Here is a 23421-nt window from a genome sequence, read left to right on the forward strand (position 1 = left end):
GAAACACAGCCAGAGTAACTCATTTGTTTTCAAGTATAGCGAGTGGATGGAACTGCTCACATCAATCAGCTCCAGGTCATCTTTGGCATGCAGGTGACGCAGGAGGTACCAACATGCCACCGACGCAATAGTTTCAGAGCTGCCTGAGGCTGAACCATAAACAATCCTCTCCAACAGGCGACGGGTTTCCCTGCGGAAGAACCAGCCATCATCAATTTAAACCTGATCCAATTTAAACTCTAATATCATAAATAAAGGAGATAGGTTTCATATTAAAATAGACTACATAAGAATGCAATGCCAAGATGAGGCAAACAATGAAATACAAAGGTGTGGCACAGAACAGGTCAGACATGTTGATTGAATATAGGGTGACAATAAATGTGATGTCAACACAAAAACTCTATGCAAGGCCCTACCTGGAGCCCATTTTTATGGAGAACTGCAGTAAGGCTTGGAAGAGCAAAGCTACTGGTGAGTTGCCCATTTTTAAGACTTCAGCACTGGCTTCCAACACCAGATCCTTCCACTCAGAGACACAGACACCAGCCTGTAGTCAGAAGAACAATTAGATATCTTTACGTACCGTAGTATTTACTTGCACTGTAAAATGGTTTGGTCAATAAACAGACTGAAAAGAACTGGTAATTAAAAACAAGGATTTTAGATGCATTTTAGCTGGCAAAGTTCAGACTAATATATGACCGGAGTTGGGATACGCTGAAGGCTGACACACTTTACTTTAATTAAAAGTAATGAAAGACCGGCCACAAAGTGTCTAATTCAATTTAACAGGCAAAGCTGCAGTCAGCTAAAATGAAGGCAATAAGCTGACAGTTAGAGATGGAGGGGAGGGGGATAGACAAAAAAGCCAATGAGAGAGAGGAAGCAGAAGGAAAGAGAATGTGCAAGAAAGACGCCTGAAGGCGCTGCAAGAGGCTTAGCCCAAAATAATAATGTCCTTTTTCATTAGCGGTCAGTCACATAGACACTTGCAGCTATTTTAAAATGTTACAAGGAAAACAGCAGGAATATATTGTATAATGTATCCAAATTTATTAAAAATACAAAAAATCATTCTATATAAATTTTAAAAATTGACATGCTTTTACTTAGCATGAGTAAATTGATCAAAAGTGTTAAACTGTAACAAAAACTTTCTAGTTGAAATAAATGATGTTCATTAAATCAAAGACTGCTGAAAAAAGTATCACGGTTTCCACAAAAATATTAAGCAGCACAATTGTTTTCAACACTGATAAAAAGAAATTATTCTTGAGCAGAAAATCAGCATATTAGAAATTACATATATATTTCATAAGAAAAAACTACAAATTATATTACTTAATTATTTGTTTACATTATTTTAATTTTCTAAAACAGTCTGTTTTCTTCCATGTTAATAGGAAAAAAAGGTCTCAGTCATTTGGTCTGCACTGTATATTGTAACAAGTGTCTGAGAAAACTGCATTTCCTCCAACATCCCTGTACAAGATGAGTCTGGTACTCACCAAACATGGCGTGAGCGCCAGCAGGGCTAGTCGGAGCAGGCTGCTCGTCTTCCCGCCGTGATCACCCAGCTGAGACGCCAGCTGAAGACTCTGTCTATAAGCCACAGAGGCCTGAGCCAGCAGACCCTGAGAGCGGTACACTTCTGCCAACCACTGAGAGACAGTGACATCAAATCAACAACGCTCTAGTGCCACATGTGTAAACCTTGTTAAACCTCCTTCCTATGCACAGTACACAAACATTTGTCAGTTTCATCGAAATCTCCTGATTTAAACTTCATCCTTCCCTCGCACTTTGTAACATATCTTTCCCTCACGGGTCAAAATGACCTAAAGCCCTAAAATTATACTTATATTATACTATTTTGTTTCTTGTCCAGAAAGCTTATTTTATTTCATTTTGATAATATTTTTTTTATTTTTTTAATGCAATGTTTTTGGAGATTTTTTTTATTTTTTATTTTATTTACCTTTTAATTACAAGATTTGATCAATAAATAATAAATAAATAGTAATTTAAGCACATTCCTCACATTCTTTCAACTTAAATTCAAAATATTAAAAATTTCATGCATAACCCTTTTAATTCAGCTCAAAATATCTTACATTGGGTGTCTTTGCCGACCTCTTGTTGGAAAAAAATAATATAACATGACATTTCATGACTCTTGCCACTAGATGGCATTATAGCTCTATATGGAGCAAATGAGCTGTTCCGCTGGGTCCTAAAGTCAGTTTTTCTTCAGTATGCATTCAGATACACATGTACTGTAGTATTAGTTTTTAGTTTGAATTTTGAGCATTTTTAGCTTTTCTATGTGTATTCCATTCATTCCTAAAGGGGTCAAATTGACCCGCAAGGGAAGGATTTGTTACTTTTTAAAATTTCAAACAAAAAACTCCTCAAATCCATTCAAAGGACAAAAGTCCTAGGGTATTGGACCCCTCTGATGAACACTACATTTTTTACATTAAAAATTGACTGAAAATCAACCTGACTCCAAGCTCTCTTCAGTGAGATGGTGAGTGTACGTACGTGCCAGGCGGACACAGAAGTGAGGTTGGCCATGACAGCAGCACTGAGCTGATCCAGCACCGCTTGAGGAACACAGTTACCGGCCTCAGACAGCAGGAGGCGCTCACACTGAACCTGCCTCAACATCAGGAACACCACAGGATGCTCTGGAGATACACTCAGAACCTGAGATGGGAAGAAGGATGTATAAAAACCGGTTAAAGGTACACAAAGCAATTACATGCTTAAGTTTTACTTGTTCTTTACCTTCCTAACCGGTACGACAGCATTAGCTTCTTTGCTCGCCACCAGCTTTAAAGGGATAGTTCACCCAAAAATGAAAAATCTGTCATTAATTACTCACCCTCATGTCGTTCCAAACCCGTAAGACTTTCGTTCATCTTCGGAACACAAATGAAGATCTTTTTGATGTAATCTGAGAGCTTTCCGTCCACTCCATTGACAGCCAAGCAACTACCACTTTGACGCTTGAAAAAGTTCATAAAGAGATCATAAAACTAATCCACATGAATTGAGCGATACAGATTTAATCTAGGCTTTTATTCACATAAAAACATTCATCACCTCACACACAAGCGTTAAAGTGGTAGTTTGCATAGCTGTCAATGGAGGGAGAGAAATCACTCAGATTTAATCAAAATGATCTTCATTTGTGTTCCAAAGATGAATGAAAGTCTTACAGGTTTGGAACATCTCCAGTCATATTAGTGACTACATTCTACATCGTATTCTTATGTAGAATGTAGTCACTAATATGACTGGAGTGTACAAAGTTTTAAATGCATTTGTCTATACTTTATGTCCAAAACTTTAAGCACAACAAAATTACTTTTAAAATACTTTTTCAGTTATGTATATATTAATGTGTCATGCTCAGAAGATCCGATCTCAAAGTCAGTCAAATTTATGAAGAAATGTAAAAAAAAAAATCAAAATTTATAGCATGACAACAACACTGTACAAAATAAATTTGTTTTTGGATCTAACTCTTAAAAATCACTGTAATCTAATGCAGTTAAACATTTAATAATATTTGGAAATTAAAATAGGTTAATCAGTGGTTCTGAACCAACACTGCACATATTGAATATCTCCTTTGTCTGATATACCCATTTTAGGTGTTACAGTACGAGTCAACCAGTGAAGGAAGCAGAGTGGGAGTTGGAAATTAATTTCTATGAGAGCGGAGCTACACACTTGGTAGGAAATTGTGGAATTGAAAGCAGATCGAAGAAAGCATTGAGAGCAACCGAAAGCATCTAACTCTTGAGAAAAGCTCAATATTATGCAAATGACAGGCAAAAAACAGCAGGCAGGCAGCCAGTCACTGTGAGGTAAACGTAGTGACATCTGCCATGAGCATTTCAAAATCTGCCTACTTTTTGGATTAGTGCATAAATCATATCATTTACATATTACTATTTCGTTAAGATTGTCAATGAAGCTTCATGCATTTTCATTGTCACTAAATTGGCTGGGTTAACAAGTGTTTTATATTAACACTATATCCTTTGGGCATACAAAAATTAATCTGGCATCTTTCCAACTATAATTGTGTGTATAGATATGAAGATTAAATTGGTTGTGTGGAAAACCAGCTAGATTATACTGCTGGCTGAACCTCAGTCTAGATCAAATTCTAATGATGATCTGGGATTTTAAATTGCTGTCCTAAAATTATAGAACAAAGACAAACTTCCTCAAATTCGCAAGTCTTTTAAGTCATGTCTTAAAACTTACTTTTTTAAATTGGCCTTCAAGTCATAGAAATTATAGGATGGTTATTGTTGTTGAAATGATGTTTTATTCATTCCCTTTATCTTTTTCTGATGCCAGTTGTCAATATTGTGAAGCACTTTGGTCAACTTAGTTGTTTTAAATCTGATATAAAAATAAATCTAAATTGAGAGAGTTGACTACAGCAGGGGTATCGTGCTCCTGAAGGGCCACTGTTGTGTAGAGCTCAGCTCCAACCCCAACTAAACACACCTGAACCAGATAATCACGGTCTTCAGGATCACTAGAAACATCCAGGCAGATGTTTTGGAGCAAGTTGGAGCAACTCTACAGAACGTTGGTCTTTCAGGAGCAGGATTGGACACCCCTGCACTACAGACACCCCCCCAAGCGGAACAGCTCTTGTGTTTTGAGCTGATAGAGAGCCATAGATGCATACTAGACAGATGGTGCTGTGAAACGGGCACATTGTTCTGCTCTGAAGCCCTTGAATCTGTCTGTGTCTGCACCTGTGCCCGAGAGCTGATGAGAGACGAATCAATAGGGGACAGCATGACACAGAAACAGAGCGTGCATGTGTGTGTGTGTGTGTGTGTACCTGGGAGCAAAGAGTCTCTGCCTGGTCATATTGACCACTCTGTTTGAGTCCAGTCACGGCCTGCTGCAGCACCCAGCCCTCCAGAGCCTGAGCCAAGAGCCCGTCCTCTCCCTGCAGGCCCTTCACTGAGAACAGACACACAACGCAGTCTTAAAGCCATGTCCCATCCGCATATACACTACTGGTCAACTAACCCTAACCTAAGTTTGGAATCATTGTGATTTTTAATGTTTTTGAAAGTGTATTATACTCACCACAGCTACCTCAAAAATACAGTAAAACTGTAATATTGTGAAATATTATTATAGTTTAAAATACCTCTTTTCTACTTAAATATATTTTAAAATGTAATTCATTAATGTGATGGCAAAGCTAGTCTTTAGTGTCACATGACCATTCAAAAATGCGTTGATTTGGTGCTCAATTACTAATAATGGTTCCTATTATTATCAATGTTGAAAACAGCTTTTGCTGCTATTTCTGTGGAAACCATGTTACATTTCTTTCGGAATTATTTGATGAATAGACGGTTCAAAATAACAGCATTTATTTTAAAATTCAGCTTTGATTCACAGGAATGAATTCCATTTTAAAATATACTAAAAATCGAAAACAGTTCTTTTAAATTGTAATGATTTTTCACAATATTACTGTTTTTACTGTATTTTTGTATTAAATAAATTCAGCCTTAGTGAGCATAAAATAATTATTTAAAAAATTTAATTACAAACTTTTGACCGTTAGCACATTCACATACACTGACAAAACAGTCTCAAGTTTCACTGACCTTTTTCAGACACCAGAGTCATGTGCGCCCTCTCCAGATCTTCTCTGCGAGGGGCGGAGCCTGCGAGTAAGCATGCAGTGTTCTCTGTGTGACAGGCGGCCATTAGCCCCGCCCAACCAGCAGGATCATCTGCGTTTGTCAAACAGAAAGACAGAGGACACATCGATCCAACACTGAATCACTGTCATCCTATCTAGTGTAGACAAATATTTCATCTGGCTGATATATTGATGTCTCAGAGTCTCTTCTGTCCTCTCAAACTTTTAACATAGACCAGGCTTCACTCTGAATACACTCTCTGCATCACACTTGGCACTTACTCCTGCTGACACGTTAAATGCAAGGTTCTCAGTATCCAAAAGGAACATTTTCATCGTTTTAGGGTTCAAGAAGAGGGCTCTGTCCAATACTACATTAACAATGTTCTTAAACAAGAAGCCAAAGCTCATTACAACAGTTTGACATAAACTGTTTTTTTCTAACTGTAATGCATATTTCAGGCTTCACACATGCCAGACACATTTTTTTGAATATTGCAATGTTTATTATAAATTACATATCTGTGCAATACTTTTTAAATTCATGTGCCCTTGTAATCTTTAATCAAAAATGTCCCCTTCCCTTCGCAGGGACAGCATCTATTATCTGATGATGTGTGCGGGACAATATTCCGTCCCCTCCAGCAAACTGTTTCTCACATGAGATCGCAGCAATTAGCAAATGATAACAATCCAATAAACTCCCGATGAACAAAATCAAGTCCCACCCTACATTTTTTTCTCATTCAAGCAGCAGTTTCACTCTTTCACTTTCTGCTTCATGCCTACTTTAAGACCAATGAATTTCCATGATCCTTCCAGTCAAGCGTGGATTATGATTTTCAAAAATAAAATTATAGATATTGAACTAAAATAGTAAATTCTAAAGAAATATTTCAGAACTGAGCATGAGTAGAAAAAAATTATTTGTATATACTGTAGAATTTTCCATTTTTTTCCAGGCCTTTAAATCTACAAATTCATTTAATTTCCTGGACAGTGGGAACCTTGATATTTGAGATACATGTGGAAAACAACTTCTTTCAACAAACAGCAAACAACAAACAAACTCTTCTTTTTTTTGCCAATTAGTAAAGTCAACGTGTCATTGCAGCTGTAGTTAGAAGCTCCGGTTCCCAAAGAATCAATGTCCTGAGACTACACACATACACATTGGCAGAACATTAATTTTATGCTTTTTTTAACAGTTCATGTCAGATTTTGTTGTTGATTTGAAATATGTTATTTAAATGAATTTGGCAAGCAGAGATTTTGATATTTCCCCATTCAAACAGATATGAGTTGGTTTTGTATGCGTGAAAAGGCACTTTGTTCTGTGTCCTAGGCTGATGGGTTTAGTCTTGGTCTCGTAGTCTGCTATTAGTTTGGGTTAGGGAATTACAAGTTCGGGGTCATGGAAAGTCTGTTTTTGAATCTTAAAGTTATTGACTTGCCATTTAGCAGATAACCTGAGAATTGATCCAGAGTGCCTCTAATTGTGAGGACAGTTTTTGCTCAGATATCTGAGCAACCTGAAGTCAGCATTCTAGTCAAAAGCGCAATGGTGATATAATGATGATTTGTTTTACTTGGAGTCTTAATGCAACACAATTAGGCTAACGCACCATTAGTAACACTAGCTGACTGGATGGAACTTTACCTGGGCACAGCAGCACAGCTCTCTGGATTGTTTTCAGAGCGTTGCATCTTCTGTCCTCACCAGAGTGGCGGCCTGAGGCCAACTGATTCACTCCACTGTACAGCAACGCCCTCTACAGATAGAAAGAGTTGAACTGTTTAATGGACACAGATCTTGACATAGGATTTCATCCACAAATGTCAAGTTACCTTTCCAAGTGTCAAGCTGGCATGACATGCCACACTGCCGGCCACAGCTCCTCCCTGATAGAAAAATTAAAACTACATGAACACCAATATTTTATGGTCAATATTTCTATAACAGGTGAACTATTCCTTTAAGCATGTTAGTTCTCCTAAAATATTGTGAGAATACTCACACTGGCTTTGTTGGGGCAGTACTGTGGGACCAGTCTGGAGAGAAGAGCCCAGAGAGATGGATTCCCTGGGTTCCTACAACATAAAAGTTGTCAAACACTCATAATTTTTTAGAATTAAAAAATGGCTGACAAAAGAAAGAATAATTCTTGCAGTTCTGGTACCACATTTGACATCTGGGTTAATTAACCAAATGCAATGATTCATACCTGAGGTTAATTATATGAAAGGGCCTTCCCTTTAATAGCATTTGAGTGTTTTCATGTCTTTGTACGATGCAGATTAAAGGAGGACATTAAAGGTCACTTGCTATTGGACAAATAAAGAAGTGCATTTAATTTAATCAAAGTCCTCAATTCCCCACTCAACAAGACATAATGGGGCCGGACAAATATTCAATAATTTAAGTGTCCGGGCTTCAGCTGAATAACAACAACTGAAGTTTGTCTATTTTGATCTGAGTCTGGCTTTTAACCATTTTATAATATAATATAATATAATATAATATAATATAATATAATATAATATAATATAATATAATATAATATAATATAATATAATATAATTTGTTTTTATATTATATAAAGTTTGGAGTTGGTAAGATTTATTATGTTTTTTAAAGATGTATCTTATGCTCACCAAGGCTACATTTATTTGATCAAAAATAACTGTTTTCTATTTTAATATATCTTAAAAGGTAATTTATTACTGTTATGGTAAAGCTGAATTTTCAGCATTATTACTCTTCAGGGTCACATGATCCTTCAGAAATCATTCTAATATACTCATTTGCAGCTCAAGAAACATTTCTTATTATCAATGTTGAAAACAACTGTACTGCTTAATATTTTTGAAGAAACTGTGGTAATTGTTTTTTTTCAGGATTATTTGATGAACAGAAAGTTCAAAAGAACAAAATTGATTTGAAATGGAAATATTTTGTAACATTATAAATGACTTTACCTTCACCTTTGATCAAATATCATTATCATGATCATGAATGTGTCCTTATTGAATATAGGTTAATTTAAATTTAAAATTGTAAAATTTATTGTATAATATATAATTTGTTGTAAAATATATATTATTATATTATTATTAATAAATTATATATATTATATTAATATATTATTTATTGTAAAATAAAATGTATGTATAATATATAATTTGTACTGTCAATCGATTAAAAAAAACCTAATTAATCACACGTTTTTCTGTAATTAATCTTGATTAATCACACTTAACATTAAAGTTTTTAACATATTTTTATATTGTAATAATTTCACATTTAATCTCCAAATGAATGTAGAAACAACAAAGACAGTAGCCTATATTTTAAATATTTGTTTAAATGGCATCTTTTTATGAAAGAAGGCCAGTATCACCAATACCTACTGCTACATTTATTAGGCTTTAAAAATATAACAACTGTTTATTTAAGTGAACTTAAAAAAATCTTCACATAAACTCATTGTAATAAATGTCACATTTGCCTGTGCCTTCAATATATCACATCAAAACATTTTCTATTGGCCCAGTCAGACCAGATTTACTTACGATGTCAAAATACACAAAAAGTTATTGTTTTTGTTGTTTTTGACCCATGTAACCTTGTAAACAGTGCTTTAGGTAGGTCTAAAAGGTAGGATATATTCAGAAATTGAATAAAGTTATAAAACACCAGTTTTCACTGCATAAATTATACATTAAATATAGATTAATCCTTATTAAAGCAACAAATGTTATTCAGTCAAGAGCAGTGTGGCTTTCTGTGAGCACGAGTTGTGTGTGTCACACAGACAGGAGATTCACACATGTGAGCCAGTACCGCACTGCATTCTCTTTTGTGTCTTGTCACGCGTTAATGGTTTAAAAGCATTTGCATGAATAAGAGCGTGATCATATACTGTAACGCTAGCCAAAGGATGACGGGAAAAAACAGATGCTGTGTTATTTGTGTTAAATATTTTTAACGCGTTAAACAAATAATTAATCGTTAATTTTGACAGCCTTAAATATAATATAATATAAAATTTAGTTAAGGCCTGGAAATCACAATTTTAAAATTCCCTTATATTTTTAGGTGGGAATCATGCAGAACGATGGTGTGTGACAAAATAAATTAATCAGGACGTATCTGATTATGTCTTAATATGCTTTATATTTAATATAGTAGGCACTTTTATTTGTCTTCAAATACTAATATACTACATAATAGCTACATGAAGATTTTTGACCACTAATATTTTATAGTGAGCAGAGAAACATTGTCATATTTTGTCTTAGATTGTTGCCTAATCATGTTAATTGGGAGACACAATATCTCAAAATATTATACAGTACCTGTGAATAGCCCTAGAAGCCTCCCTATGTACACCGCTAAAGTTGCCCTGCAGGGCCAGCAGGGTGCAAGTGAGCAGACAGTACTCCTCCACAGCGCCTCCTACAGGTTCCCCCAGTTTCAGCAGCTCGGTGAGCGTAGCACTTGCCAGAGTCACGTCCCCATGAACCAAACCCAGAGCACAGAGACACTGCAGGCTCTCTGGAATGGGCTCTTTAAGCATGGAGCTACACACACATATATAAACAAGAGGAGACAGGTTTTGCTTTTCACTACTGAAGCAGAGAATGTGTTTCTCGGAGACAGTTGAATAATTTTCTCACCACTTGAAGAGAAGTGTTTTGGCATGATCCAAGCTGCCCAGCGTGTGCTGTATCAGGGCCAGTGCAGTGAGTATACAGGCCTTTTCTTTCTCACTAGAGGCAACTGCAAGGGCTTTCTCATAGGCTGGAAATGAGCGCACACAGACAAGTGTACATGCATGCCCTCGGAAACACACAACCACAAGGTTGAGTAGTTTCATAAGGCACAGTAGGGACTATTTCAATTCACAATGACAGCTCACCCTGAATGCTCTCTGGCAGGCGACTGATTTTGAAACAGGTGAGTGCCAGCCCGATGAGATCATGCAGCTCCTCCAATGGTGTGGAGGAATAAATACGCACTGCTTCTTCCCACTGCCCATCATCACTGACAGTGACATTATAAAATAAACATTATTTTGTACTGATAACTCTGATGGCATTATTATAGATGAAATGACTGACGGCATAGTGGTTTTTACCTGAGGGCACGTCCATAACCCCTCAGAGCAAAGCTGAGCTTGTCTGTGTGAGGGGACGCCTGAAGCAACTCGACAGCTCTGTGGAGAATGGAAAATATCCAAGAACGATTTAATACCAGAATGGTCTAGATCAGTGTCAGAAACTATAGGCAGCATTTTTAAAACACATATCGAGTTTTATGTCAATTATTTAAATAAATTCATTCAAATAACTTGTTTAAAATTCACACACACACACACACACACACACATATATATATATATGTATTTTTGGTAATTCCTGCTTCAGATTAACTAAAATTGTGTCAGGCAGACTTAAATGTCCAACTGGCCAGGACAGAATTTCCCAAATGTAAAAATAGCTAGAGGTGGCAAACCTGCGATATGCCTCAGTGGCCTGTTTCTTCAGCTGCAGGTGTGTGTTCAGGTATCCGAGCATGATGAAGGCGTCAGGGTCGGTCTGAATCCTCTCTGGTGTGAAAAAGAGCCAGTACACTAAGCTTCATTACCTCTCTCCATCTTTAAATAATTTGTCACTGTCACATGGATCATTTCCTAACATAGAAACACATTTTTCACAAATGTGTCTAGCCATTCCACCTGCATTGCTGGTGAAATCATTCAATATATCAGGCATCTTTAACTGTCAGGCTAAAGGGCCTTTGTAATACAAAGAGATGGAGCAGAGACCCGTTATTGAGCGTTACATTTTTAGCATGGCCTATTAAAACATGCATACAGTGCCATATTAATGCATTTACATACTTTATAATGGTTATGCATTATAGAGCTTTGGTACTGTATTTTCTTTTGTCAAAAAGATTTTTGAGATCAGACAACAAATGGCAGACCCTTAAATAACCTCGTAATATCTTAAAGGGTTAGTCCACCCAAAAATGAAAATTCTGAAAAAATGAAAACTCACCCTAAAACATCGAGAATATGTTTTGCGAGCAAAAAAAAAAAAAAAAGACTTTATTTAACAATTTCTTCTCTTCTGTGTCAGTCTCTGACACTGTTCACGTTGTAAAGTTCACGTTGTCAGAGACTGACACTGGAAAATGTTGAATAAAGTTGTTGTTTTTTTATTGTTTTTGCGCACAACAATATTCTTGTTGCTTCGTAACATTAAAGTACAGAAGCCCTGAACCGCAACAAAAAAATAATAATAATTTCCATTAAAAAAAAGAAATTCTGTAGAAGTTTTTGTGTGTGTGTGTATGTGTGTAAAGAAATGCACTCATGAAGTCGAACTGCCTCAGACATGAATCTAAACAAAATAGTTGCTTTTTACTTTTATCTGGGCTTTCAACAAAAGGAAATTCTACAGGTGCTAATCTACCAACATGGCATTACCATTTGTTTTAGGACGTTACAAAATACATACTGCACCGGAATAGACTTTTCCGGAAAAAAAAATCAGACTGGATGGAGTTATCCAGCTTTATATCTGAGGAAATCGTGGGATCCGGCCAAATGATTGGATACAGAATAATGCACTTAAAATGTATCCAGAAAGGATTTACGGTGAAGAGGGAGACAGTACGGTTACTGTTAAGTGTTCTCGACCCAGGTGGGGTTGCCTATAGACGAGCACGAAGACATGTAGGCTTCGAGTCAACGTGCCACATAAAGTTTGGACCAGGACTGTGGTACCTACCCCCGGCGGAGTCTTTGTGCTCGTCTATAGGCGTCCTAAAACAAATGGTAATGCCATGTTGTTAGATTAGCACCTGTAGAATTTCCTTTTATTGAAAGCCCAGATAAAAGTAAGCTACTGTTATATTTAGATCCATGTCAGAAGCAGTTCGACTTCACGAGCGCATTTCTTTACAAAAAAAAATAAATAAATAAGAACTTCTACGGAAGACTGTATTCTCGTAATTTTGACTTTGTTCTCTTTAGAAGCCCTGAACCGCAACATAAAAAAAATTCTAGCATTTCGAGATTAAAGTCGAAATATTTCAAGAATAAAATCGAAATATTTCTACTTTAATCTCGAAAGAATTTTTTTTATGTTGCGGTTCAGGGCATCTGTATTTACTCATGATTTACTCACCCTGAAGCCATCCTAGGTGTATATGACATTCTTCTTTCAGACAAATACAATCAGAGTTATATAAAAAAATATTGCTTCCGGCAGACGGCTGGACACATCAATTTACGCCAAAAGACTAACCCTTGAACTTGACGCACAACATAACAATCCCTTTAAGGTTAAACCTCTGTAGTCACATGGGCTATTTTAAAGATGTCTTTACTACCTTTCTGGGCCTTGAAAGTGGTAAAAACGTTGCAGATCAAAAATATCATCTTGGGTTTTATGGGTTTGGAAAGACATGAGGGTGAGTAATAACAGAAATAACATTTTTGGGTGAACTAACCCTTTAACACAGTATAGTGTGTTTTTGTGTTCTCATACCAGTGTACTTGCTGAGAGCCACCTGGGCAGCAGAGACGGCGTTCATCTGAACTATGTTGTAGAGGTAGAGCTCTGAGTCTCTGTTGCTCCTGTCCAGCAGTGTGGAGCAAACCCAGTATGCGTAACCTTTCACTCCCTCAGTCTAACATCAAACAAACATGTTACAGGAAGAACATACAGCAATAGTCTGAACCTAAAGAATAAACTATACGCTACATTTCAAAAAGTTTGGGGTCAGTACATTTTTTTTTAAAGAAATGTATACTTCTATTCAGCAAAAATGCATTAAATTGATCATGAGTGACAGTAAATACATTTCTAATCTTATTTTAAAAAATCTATTTCAAATAACAGTTTAACAAATGGTTTCCACAAAAGAAGTAAGGAGCACAACTGTTTTCTATATTGATAATAAAAAAATTGTTTCTTGAGCAGCAAATTAGAATGATTTCTGTAGGATCATGTGACACTGAAGACTGGAGTTATGATGCTGAAAATTCAGCTTTGATCACAAGAAAAAATTACATTTTAAAATATACTAAAATAGAAAAAAGCTCTTATAAATTGTAATATTTCACAACATTACTGTATTTTTGAACAAATCAATGCAGTCTTGGTGAGCATAAGAGAAAAAAAAAAGAAAAACATTACATACCCCAAACTTTTCAAAGGTAGTGTGTGTTTAGAAATGACTAGACATACATGAGTGCTCAGTTCTGTGGTGTGTCTGAAAAGGTCCATGGTGTCATAACTGCCAACAGTCTCAGCAATGAGGGCCTGTATGATGAGAAAGAAGTTAGATGTGCTGCGTATAGTAATAGACTAAAGATATGAACTCAAGGTCTATCTGAAGTGTACCTGTCCGATCCAGCAGTTCACATAGAGGGGCTCTAGCGACTGAGAAATCTTGAAAGCTTCATGAGAGAGCTAAAAAAATATGTAGAAATCAGCATGGCTCTCTAATACAAGTAAAATCAAGCTAATCACTTGACAAATTCAAAATCACATTACCTCTATATTTCCCTTCTTCAGATACAAAGCACCAAGGTTAGTCCATGCAACCACATTCTGAAAAATAACCAAAAAATACATTACTTGCATCAACACAATTTTTTAAAAAGTGAGGAAACTGTTTATTTTTCTTGCATTACTTACATTTGGCTCAGCTTTTACTGATTTGATGAAACTGTGTTGTGCAAGAGCAAAGTTTTCTATCCCTAAAATATAAAAGAAGAATATAGTTTTAACACAAGAATAGCCTATCACAAAACAGTTATGTAATACAAGCTAATGCAATTATGTACATCATGTGTATCTACCTTTTGCCATGGCGACGACCCCAAGGGCGTTCCAGTATTTGTGATTAGCACTGTCCAGCATGATCGCCTTCTTCACACACTGTCAAAACAGAGCCAAACCAAAACAGCCTGTTAAAACACCTCTTCATGCAAGCACTGTGAACAACTTATCTCAGGTCAGGTCACGCACCTGCAGGGCTTTCTCCAGCAGAGGCTGGGGATCCTCCTCAGGATACAGGCAGCTGAACAGTCTGGATTGGTGGTAGTAGTTCATGCCGAGGTCACACCACAGACTGGGGGCCTCCGGCATGAGTTTTAATGCATGACCAAAGCACCTGATAAAACAGTTTCATTACAGAATAATCATTATAACTCTAGTCAAGTTCAATCTATCTATCCATCAATCCATCCATCCATCCATCCATCCATCCATCCATCCATCCATCCATCCATCCATCCATCCATCCATCCATCCATCCATCCATCCATCCAGCCATCCATCCATCCATCCAGCCATCCATCCATCCAGCCATCCATCCATCCAGCCATCCATCCAGCCATCCATCCATCCATCCAGCCATCCATCCATCCATCCATCCATCCAGCCATCTATCTTTTTAATGGGGAGACCCAGTCTTCTTCTCACCCTTTAGTTCAATATGTTTCTGTATCAGTTCAACTAATCATAAGCAGGTATTTTTTAATAGATTTATGTAGACCACCCCAAAATATGGTTTATACATTAATATAACTTAAACATTCAACAAGTAACTGAATAAGTTTTTTGATTTATTTGATCAAAAATATAGTAAAACAGTAATATTATGAAATGCCATTTCAATGCTAATATATTTTAAAATGTACTTTATTCCTTTATTCCTGCGATGCATTTTTTCATGGTTTTTTGATTAATAGAAAGTTCAAAAGTACAGCATTTATTTGAAATTGAAATCTTTATGTCTTTAAAAAAAAAATTACTGACCCCAAACTTTAGAACGCTAGTGTATGTATTAGTGTATTGTAAAGTGCATTAATAATAATAAAAAACATTGTTCAGCAAGTAAATTAATACATAGCCAGGATGTTGTTGAACACTTATTTTCTACAGATGAGCCCCTAAAGACACGTAATGACAGACTCTGATACAGCAAGTGTGATGTATTGTGTGATTGTGTCTCTCTTACCTTTCTCCTACAGTGAGGAGCTGTCTCTGGTCCAGTGTATGGCTCTGATCAGTTGGATCCATCCCACATAGAGCTCCAGGTACCAGCACTTTGGCTCGGTTTGCAGACACAGTTCTGCAGGTGGTGCAGACATCACCTAGTAACTTCCACAGACACGACAGGTCTGGCCTTTGCTTTACAGCGCTGAGAACATTAAAACAAACAGAGAGATTACATCAATATCCACTCAATGACACCCATCAAACTCACCTGACGTAGTTAGAAACCACTTTAAAGAATGAGGCACAAATTTTCTCTTTACTCAGCAGACCCCTGTGTTCATGATACACTTTACCTGAAGAGGTAATAGATGGCATTCTGTATCAAATCTACAGCTCTTCCATCAAGATAGTCATCCAGTGCACTTTTAGCCAAGGCTAACAAGCATTCACCCAGACCTGAGAATCAAAACACAGTGAAGATGCACTCCAGATTTGAATACTGGATGAAATAGTTATTAACCTGAGAGATTAAAACATTAATGCAGAAATCATACAAACCTTTCAGTGCCGGCACATATTCCTCCTGCTCTAAGATCTGCCTGTACTCTGAGGCAGCCTCTTTAAACCGGCCCAGGATCTGTTTGATGGCGGCCGTCTGATAGAGGCTATAGATTGAGGTGGGCTGAAGAAGATGTGCTTTATCAAAGGCTTTCAGAGCAGCTGTGAAACTCCTGCGGTTCAGGTAAGCTTCACCTAAACATTCCCAGCACACCCAGTCCTGAGGATCAGCCCTCAATGCCGCCTGTAGACTGAGACCACAGCAGAATCATGGGTAACTTTCAAATCAAATCAATAATCAATGCATATGGGGAAGCCATTTATCTTAACATTTTTGTCTGATGAAGAGCAATATGGCTAGATTTTGGTGAGAACAAATATATATATATACACAGTGCTATGCATAAGTTTAGACACCCATGCTAAAGTTGACTAAAAAGAGGAATAAAAAATCATCTTTTGGAAATCTCTAGGTATGGTGAAGGCTATGTGATGATGTGGGGCTATTTTAATTCCAAAGGCCAAGGGAACTTTATCTTTTGGAAATTGAACTTAATGCCTTAATTAAAAAAAATTGGAAAAATCCAACCTTTAAGGACACCAATTTTCTTTGTGAATGAATAATGTATCGTAAATAAATAAATGTTCTTCCTTAAAATACAGGGTGCATAAGTCTGGACACCCCTATGTTAAATTCCCATAGAGGCAGGCAGATTTTTATTTTTAAAGGCCAGTTACTTCATGGATCCAGGATACTATGCATCCTGATAAAGTTCCCTTGGCCTTTGGAATTAAAATAGCCCCACATCATCACATAGCCTTCACCATACCTAGAGATTTCCAAAAGATGATTTTTTATTCCTATTTTTAGTCAACTTTAGCATGGGTGTCTAAACTTATGCATAGCTTAACTTAACTTAACATAACTTATTATATATTATATATATATATATATATATATATATATATATATATATATATCCCACATTTAACATTTGATGAAGTAATCTCTGGAGACAGGAAAGTGGAAGTTAATTGTTGTGGGATTCTGGGAAATGAGCTCTTCTGCCAATATGGTAAAACAATAAATAAAATGTACTGCAAATATGAGTTCCATTTCTACTTCCTGAAATTCAAATTACACTTTTGAATCCTGTTCAATTCCCATGAACTGGAAATAAAAAGCCATTCTCATTTCAATTCTAAATGGCACAATAATTCTGTAATATAGGCCTACTATTAATAACAATTTTGGAAAAAGCCCTGTTAATGTCTTACATCATTATAACTGCCAACTTTAATGTTTATAAATGAAATAAGATCTTTAAAATATCTGCTAATCACACCATCCAGGGCCAACAACTCTTATTACCACTTGTGCCTTATAGCTGAAAAAGATTCACTTACTCGGCAATGGCCTGTTGGTGCTGGCCAATCTTGAGGTGGTAGAGACCTCTCCTCATCCAGGCCCATTTAGCAGAGCCAGGAGTGGCTCTCTCTGTCACAGACTGCAGAACAGTCAGAGCTAAGTCCTAAACAGATAGAACACATCAAAGTTAATAAACCCCAGTCTTCCTCAGCATGAGAAAAGTTCCTTGCGACATTTTGCAATTAGATTTTGGCAAGAAAAACTAAATAGAGGATACCCTCAGTGAATTAACTAGACTTATCTGCACTCACCATGTCTCCCTGCTCCATGCTGAGATCTACAGTAGCCGCTCCAGCCTCAGCATCAAAGGAATCCAGCTCAAATGCTCTCTTATAGCAGCCTCTGGCTCTGCCCTGATCCTTTGCCACATCTCTGTAGTAATGACCCAGGAAACGAAACACTGAACCAAGATACGGGTCCAGTTTAGCAGCCTTAAAACAACAGAAAACGAATCATTATTTATTTTTATCCAAAGACAAAAGACTGGTATCTACATAAAAAGATAAAGAGTGTAAGTTCTGATGTTGGTGGCCTCACCTTGAGCAAATGTGTATGGGCTTTGCTACGGTCCCTTTGTATTTCCTCTCCCATGTTCCAGTACAGGCGTCCCAGCAAGAAGTATAACTCCCCATTATCTGGGCTTCTGGATAAAGCCTCCAGAAAGCTGTGAGACAGAGAAAGAAGACAAGAGGATCAGTGTTTGGTGTTAACAGCGATGTTGGTTTGTGATATTGTGTAGGAGGGGTTCACACCTCTCCTCAGCTTGTTTGAGCTGTTCTTTAGCAACATGCGTCAGTCCCTTCAGAGTGAGACCCTCCACAGATCCTGGGTGAGAGTTTAGCAGCTCTGCAAAAACCTGTAAGAATCATTTCATTCAAACATGATTTGGTCTACTTAGCATGATAGATATTAAGATATAAGAAGGTAAAAAAAAAAATCAGAAATTATGTTCCTGTCGAAAGAAAACAATTGACCTGAAATGCTTCATCAGTTTGGCCTTTTTGCAAGTGAGCTCTTCCTTTCAACGCTAAAAGCACTGGGTCATTTTTGGCATCTGAAATCTGAAAGGAGACATCAACAACATTATATCAATCAAACAATAATGTTAAAATACATTTAAAAAAAACAATTTCTAAAGTTTGGGGTATGACATTTTGTTTGAAAGAAATGAATACTTTTACTCAGCTAATGTTTATAACGTTACAAAAGATTTCTATTACAAATAAATGCTGTTCTTATGAACTTTTTATTCATCAAAGAATCCTAAAAACATCCATTTTCAACATTGATAATAAGAAATGTTTGAGGACTGGTGTAATGGCTGCTGCCAATTTAACTTTTCCATCACAGGATTAAATTACATTTTAAAATATATTAAAACAGAACCCAGCTATTGTAAATTGTAATAACATTCCCAATATTACTGGTTTTACTGTATTTTTCAGTTTACTGTTTATCATTCTCACTTATTTTTGTAAAATTTGTTACATAGGAGAAATGTTGATGTTTTTTTGCACATAGGATTATTGTTTGTAAAGTGGAAGATTGATTTTTGCGCTGAATAGGATTGGATATAATTTCGTTGTACTCTTTTCTATAATGACAAATAAAGATTCTGATTCTGATTTTGATCAAATAAATAGCCTTTGGTGAGTATAAGAGACTTCTTTTAAAATCATTCCAACCCCAAACTTTTGAAAGGTAGTGTTTGTTTCTGTTGTAAGACTGCAGCACTGTGTCAGTCTTTGATTTAAAACTTTACCTGTGTAAGTATCTGCAGAGCTTCATCAGCATCCTGGTCTCTTCCTGTCCTCACCAGAGCATCTAGTCTCAACCTCTGCAGCTTCTGAGTCCAATCATCAGAATTCCCCACACTCGACTTCAGCCCTGAACACACAAGAGAGAACAGCCCTTTTCACTCTGTTAGTGCAGTTGACGAGTAGTTGTCCTGTTAGCTGTGTTTCATATGTGCAGTTGTTTTTAATGATACAGTACCTTGGCTGGAAGATGTGGCACTGTCAGAGTATTTATGCATTTTTAGTTGAGCCAGAGCAAGATTATACCACCCAATGATGGAAGAACGCATACGCTTCAGTCCTGCAGGAAAAACACAAAAAAAGATTTAAACATCCTGTTTGTAATTTACATTATATCTAGTGAAGGTGATAGGAACTTGATTAATGTTGCATAGCTGAACATGAACATAAATCAAGGAGTTCTTGAAATACACTTTTAATGATCAAAATGTATTTGAAGGATTTTATATAATGCATTTCTTATATTATACTATATATGACCTCCGGTCTGTATTGAAAACCTAAACAGCAGTGAATTCTGTATGATATTTATGAACTCACCCAGACCAATACTTTTGATGGCGTCCTCATATTTTTTATCCTGACAAGCTTTAATGCCAAGACCAAAGTGAGCGTGTGAGCTGTTAGGATCCAGTTCTGAGAGACGGTGGAAACAACGGACAGCTTCCTCACTGCAGTCACCTACCAGGATCATTAGAGACAAGAACGTTTATCTGAAAGCGGTGTTAATATCGAAATATCAGATTATGTTTAAAAAAAAAATAAAAAATGAGATTTATGTTTTCTCCAAACAGAGATAGGATTATTTTTGTACTTACTTTAGTGGTTAAATGTTTGGGGTAGGTATGAATTTTAATGTTTTTGAAATGTCTCTTACGCTTACCATTTATTTAATCAAAAATACAGTGAAAACGGAAATACTGTGAAATATTATTGCAAATATTTAAATTTTTTTAAATATGTAATTTATTCCTGTGATGGCAAAGCTGAATTTTCAGCAGTCATTTAGCACTCCAGCAATGATATATTTGTGTAGGTTTAAAAAGGATCTTGGTTTAAAAGCATTTGCATGAATAAGAGCGTGTCATCCAAAGGATAATGGGAAAAAAAGGGATGCTGGGTTAACTGCGTTCAATTTTGACAGCACTAATATATATTTGTTGTTTTGTTTCTCACTTATTTAATTTGTCTTCGAGGACTCCAGGGGTAATACACTTACCTGTTTTGATGTAGTGCTCACTGAGGGCCTCTAAAGGGTAGGATTGTGTCGGATAGCAGGAGAGTGTGGCATCACAAAACCCTTTTAGCTTGGCCACCTCATGGGGAAGCTGAAGGGGATACAGAATATGAAACTTTTGCTTTGGTTCAGTCATAATTATTATTGTGTATATTACTATAATTGTGGCATATAGAGCTTGCCAACCTTAGAAAGACATTTAATGTAATCCTGTGAGAGGCTCCTGTGGGCTTCACCGGGCACATCTACTGTCATTTGCAAAGCTCTTTCAAATGCTGATATCAGCTGTTGAGAAAAGAAAAACACACTGTAAGCTTTGTAAAAATGTATGTGTTGACATTAACCTGGGGGTATGTGTACAAAAAAAAAGAGCACTTCAACTAAAACAGTTGAATCAGACTGACGTGCTGCTGAGTCTCATTGTCCTGATCCTCAACAGTGTCTTGCAGGAGTCTAGTCATCTCCTTCCACAGCTCCAGCAGCTCTGAATCCTCCACCCCTTCCTCTCCCTCCTTCATCTGGATTAACCTCCGCCACACTCTGGCCACCTGTGGGTAGAGTAGCAAACATATGGCGAATCAAACCTGATGGTGATTTTAGAAATAATGTGTAGATTTCTGAAGGTAACAGACCAGTGCAGTTCTATCCTCTGAAATCTTCTGTTGTAACATCAAGTCCTGCTTATCATATTTAAAGATCATACCTGCAAATAGTTCTTCTCCGACTGAGAGATTTCCACCAACTTCTTGCTCACTTCGAAACATTTTGCTTTGTCTGAGCTGCAAATGCAGAAAAACATATATGAATCAAGCAAATTGTTCAAACTGCATCATGTAGCATGGTTCTCCTTTTTAAATTATGCTCTTTCGACCATATGAACTTGTTCTGAAACAATCTTCAACTTTTATTCTGCTGCCCTGGAAGAGATGTGCTCCTGTCACTTCTCATTTCTGTGATAATAACCAATAAAAGTTTTGTAGACAATTCAAATAATTTGTTGTAAAATGAATGGCATGATTATAGAATTCAAGTTCAAAGAATTTCACTGATTTTAATATTTTTTTAACATTTAGTATGAAGTCAAATTTAAAAAGGTGTGTAGGGGACATTTCCAAAACCTAAGAAAATCTGGTAAATTTCGACCATGCAAAAAGGAAAAGAAAAGGGAGGCGGGGGCACAAGCTAAATGTTTAAATCTATTATTATAACCTATCCATTTTGAATTCGATTTTTTTCCATTTAAAATCATCCTAGGAGAAAAGAAGACCACTTTACTTACGTTTCATACAGTGTAATAAGTTTCTGGTAAATCTTTGGCAGCTCGGCTTTGAAATCTGCCTGGTCACCTTTTTCGTACAAATTTGCTAAACCCTGTAAAAGAAATCCACATCTAGTCAACCTTCATTATTCGATCAGCAGTGCACAATATCATTATTCATTAAAGACCATATTAACAAGTGAAAGTGACATGTGAAGGCCTAGTATGGTGGTAACCCATACTCGGAATTAGTCCTCTGCGTTTAACCCATGCAGGTTAGTGCACACACATTAGGAGCACTGACTGCAAACCGTAGACACACACCCGGAGCAGTGGGCAGCCATTTTTGCTGTGGCGCTAGAGGAGCGATTGGGGGTTAAGTGCCTTGCTCAAGGGCAACTCAGTCACTTCCTGTCGGTATTGAGAATCGAACCTGCAACCTTGTCTGACTCTCTAACCATTAGGCCACGACTTGCCAAATGGTTAACAAACTGTGTCCATAAACAAACGCTACATTTTATGGACCATTCATTAAAGTTCATAAACTACAACCCACCTGCCATGCCAGCAGTTGCTCTGGCTCCAGTTCAGCGGCCTTTCTGTAGGCGATCTGTGCCTGATCCGGCTGCTGCAGCTCTGTGGCTGCCACTCCAATGAACACCCAGGCATTATAGTTACTCTTCTCAAGCTTGAGAACAGCCTGGAGTACAGAAATATGGTTTAACTTGAGAGTGAAATGTTTATCTTGCCTGCCCACTCAAATACAGTCAATCAAGAGAAAAGAATGAGATGGAAGTTATCTACTATATGCTGACAAGTGGAAGTAAACACTTACCTTACAATGTTTCAAAGCTTCTTTAAACTCTTTATTTTTAATGGCTTCTCTTGCACTTTTCAGCTCAGCTTTCACTTCTTTACTGGACATTTTCTTAAATAATTTGACAGAGATAAATGTTAACGAAACATAAGCAGTAGTAAAGGATGTTTACAGTTATGCATGTTATGTTGCTTAGTAACTTGCTGACATGTAGACATAACTAAATTGTCATATTACCACACTTATTTTCAAAGGAAATTTGTGTATTTCTAGAATGTTATTGTAAGAAGTGTACGTACGGCAGAACTTGGTTTGTTTCCATTCAGCAAGCAGTAAATTGCGCATGCGTGTCGTGATGCTTAACGTGACGTCATTGTACCGCGACAAACATTGTATTTATTTATCCACAATTTAAAAAAAATCAATGTAGTCATGTCCATGCGTTGTATTTGTTTAATATTTATAATAATTTTTTTTAGAAAATATTCGAATGCATTTAATATTCCCAGAGAGGCGTCAAATGTAATCTCTACCAACCTTGACCATGTTTGGAGGCGGAACCAAAGCTCAGC

The 23421-nt window shown here is 36.8% G+C and overlaps 1 protein-coding gene across 1 annotated transcript in view; it reads right to left on the reverse strand.

The window, feature by feature from the left end:
• Nucleotides 1–23204, reverse strand: part of skic3 (SKI3 subunit of superkiller complex) — a 24335-nt gene extending 1131 nt beyond the window's left edge. Inside the window, exons 1-40 of the mRNA XM_084113899.1 lie at nt 23149–23204; nt 22868–22960; nt 22589–22732; nt 22054–22145; nt 21478–21553; nt 21179–21322; nt 20961–21059; nt 20757–20865; nt 20078–20218; nt 19716–19817; nt 19483–19607; nt 18695–18781; nt 18473–18576; nt 18258–18384; nt 17972–18151; nt 17699–17823; nt 16292–16542; nt 16087–16189; nt 15753–15935; nt 14759–14903; nt 14590–14668; nt 14426–14487; nt 14282–14338; nt 14129–14197; nt 13973–14047; nt 13271–13412; nt 11226–11319; nt 10849–10926; nt 10630–10754; nt 10388–10511; nt 10067–10291; nt 7726–7798; nt 7556–7609; nt 7368–7479; nt 5670–5798; nt 4883–5007; nt 2548–2712; nt 1512–1664; nt 420–550; nt 61–190 (exon numbers count right to left, since the gene is read on the reverse strand). Coding sequence (XP_083970025.1) covers nt 61–190; nt 420–550; nt 1512–1664; nt 2548–2712; nt 4883–5007; nt 5670–5798; nt 7368–7479; nt 7556–7609; nt 7726–7798; nt 10067–10291; nt 10388–10511; nt 10630–10754; nt 10849–10926; nt 11226–11319; nt 13271–13412; nt 13973–14047; nt 14129–14197; nt 14282–14338; nt 14426–14487; nt 14590–14668; nt 14759–14903; nt 15753–15935; nt 16087–16189; nt 16292–16542; nt 17699–17823; nt 17972–18151; nt 18258–18384; nt 18473–18576; nt 18695–18781; nt 19483–19607; nt 19716–19817; nt 20078–20218; nt 20757–20865; nt 20961–21059; nt 21179–21322; nt 21478–21553; nt 22054–22145; nt 22589–22732; nt 22868–22957 — 4629 coding nt within the window. The 5' untranslated portion in view covers nt 22958–22960; nt 23149–23204. The remainder of the gene's footprint in view (nt 1–60; nt 191–419; nt 551–1511; nt 1665–2547; nt 2713–4882; nt 5008–5669; nt 5799–7367; nt 7480–7555; nt 7610–7725; nt 7799–10066; nt 10292–10387; nt 10512–10629; nt 10755–10848; nt 10927–11225; nt 11320–13270; nt 13413–13972; nt 14048–14128; nt 14198–14281; nt 14339–14425; nt 14488–14589; nt 14669–14758; nt 14904–15752; nt 15936–16086; nt 16190–16291; nt 16543–17698; nt 17824–17971; nt 18152–18257; nt 18385–18472; nt 18577–18694; nt 18782–19482; nt 19608–19715; nt 19818–20077; nt 20219–20756; nt 20866–20960; nt 21060–21178; nt 21323–21477; nt 21554–22053; nt 22146–22588; nt 22733–22867; nt 22961–23148) is intronic.
• Between the last annotated feature and the right edge of the window lie 217 nt (nt 23205–23421).

The sequence above is a fragment of the Abramis brama genome, assembly GCF_963993115.1.
Source record: "Abramis brama genome assembly, chromosome: 5".
NCBI classification, from domain to species: Eukaryota; Metazoa; Chordata; class Actinopteri; order Cypriniformes; family Leuciscidae; genus Abramis; species Abramis brama.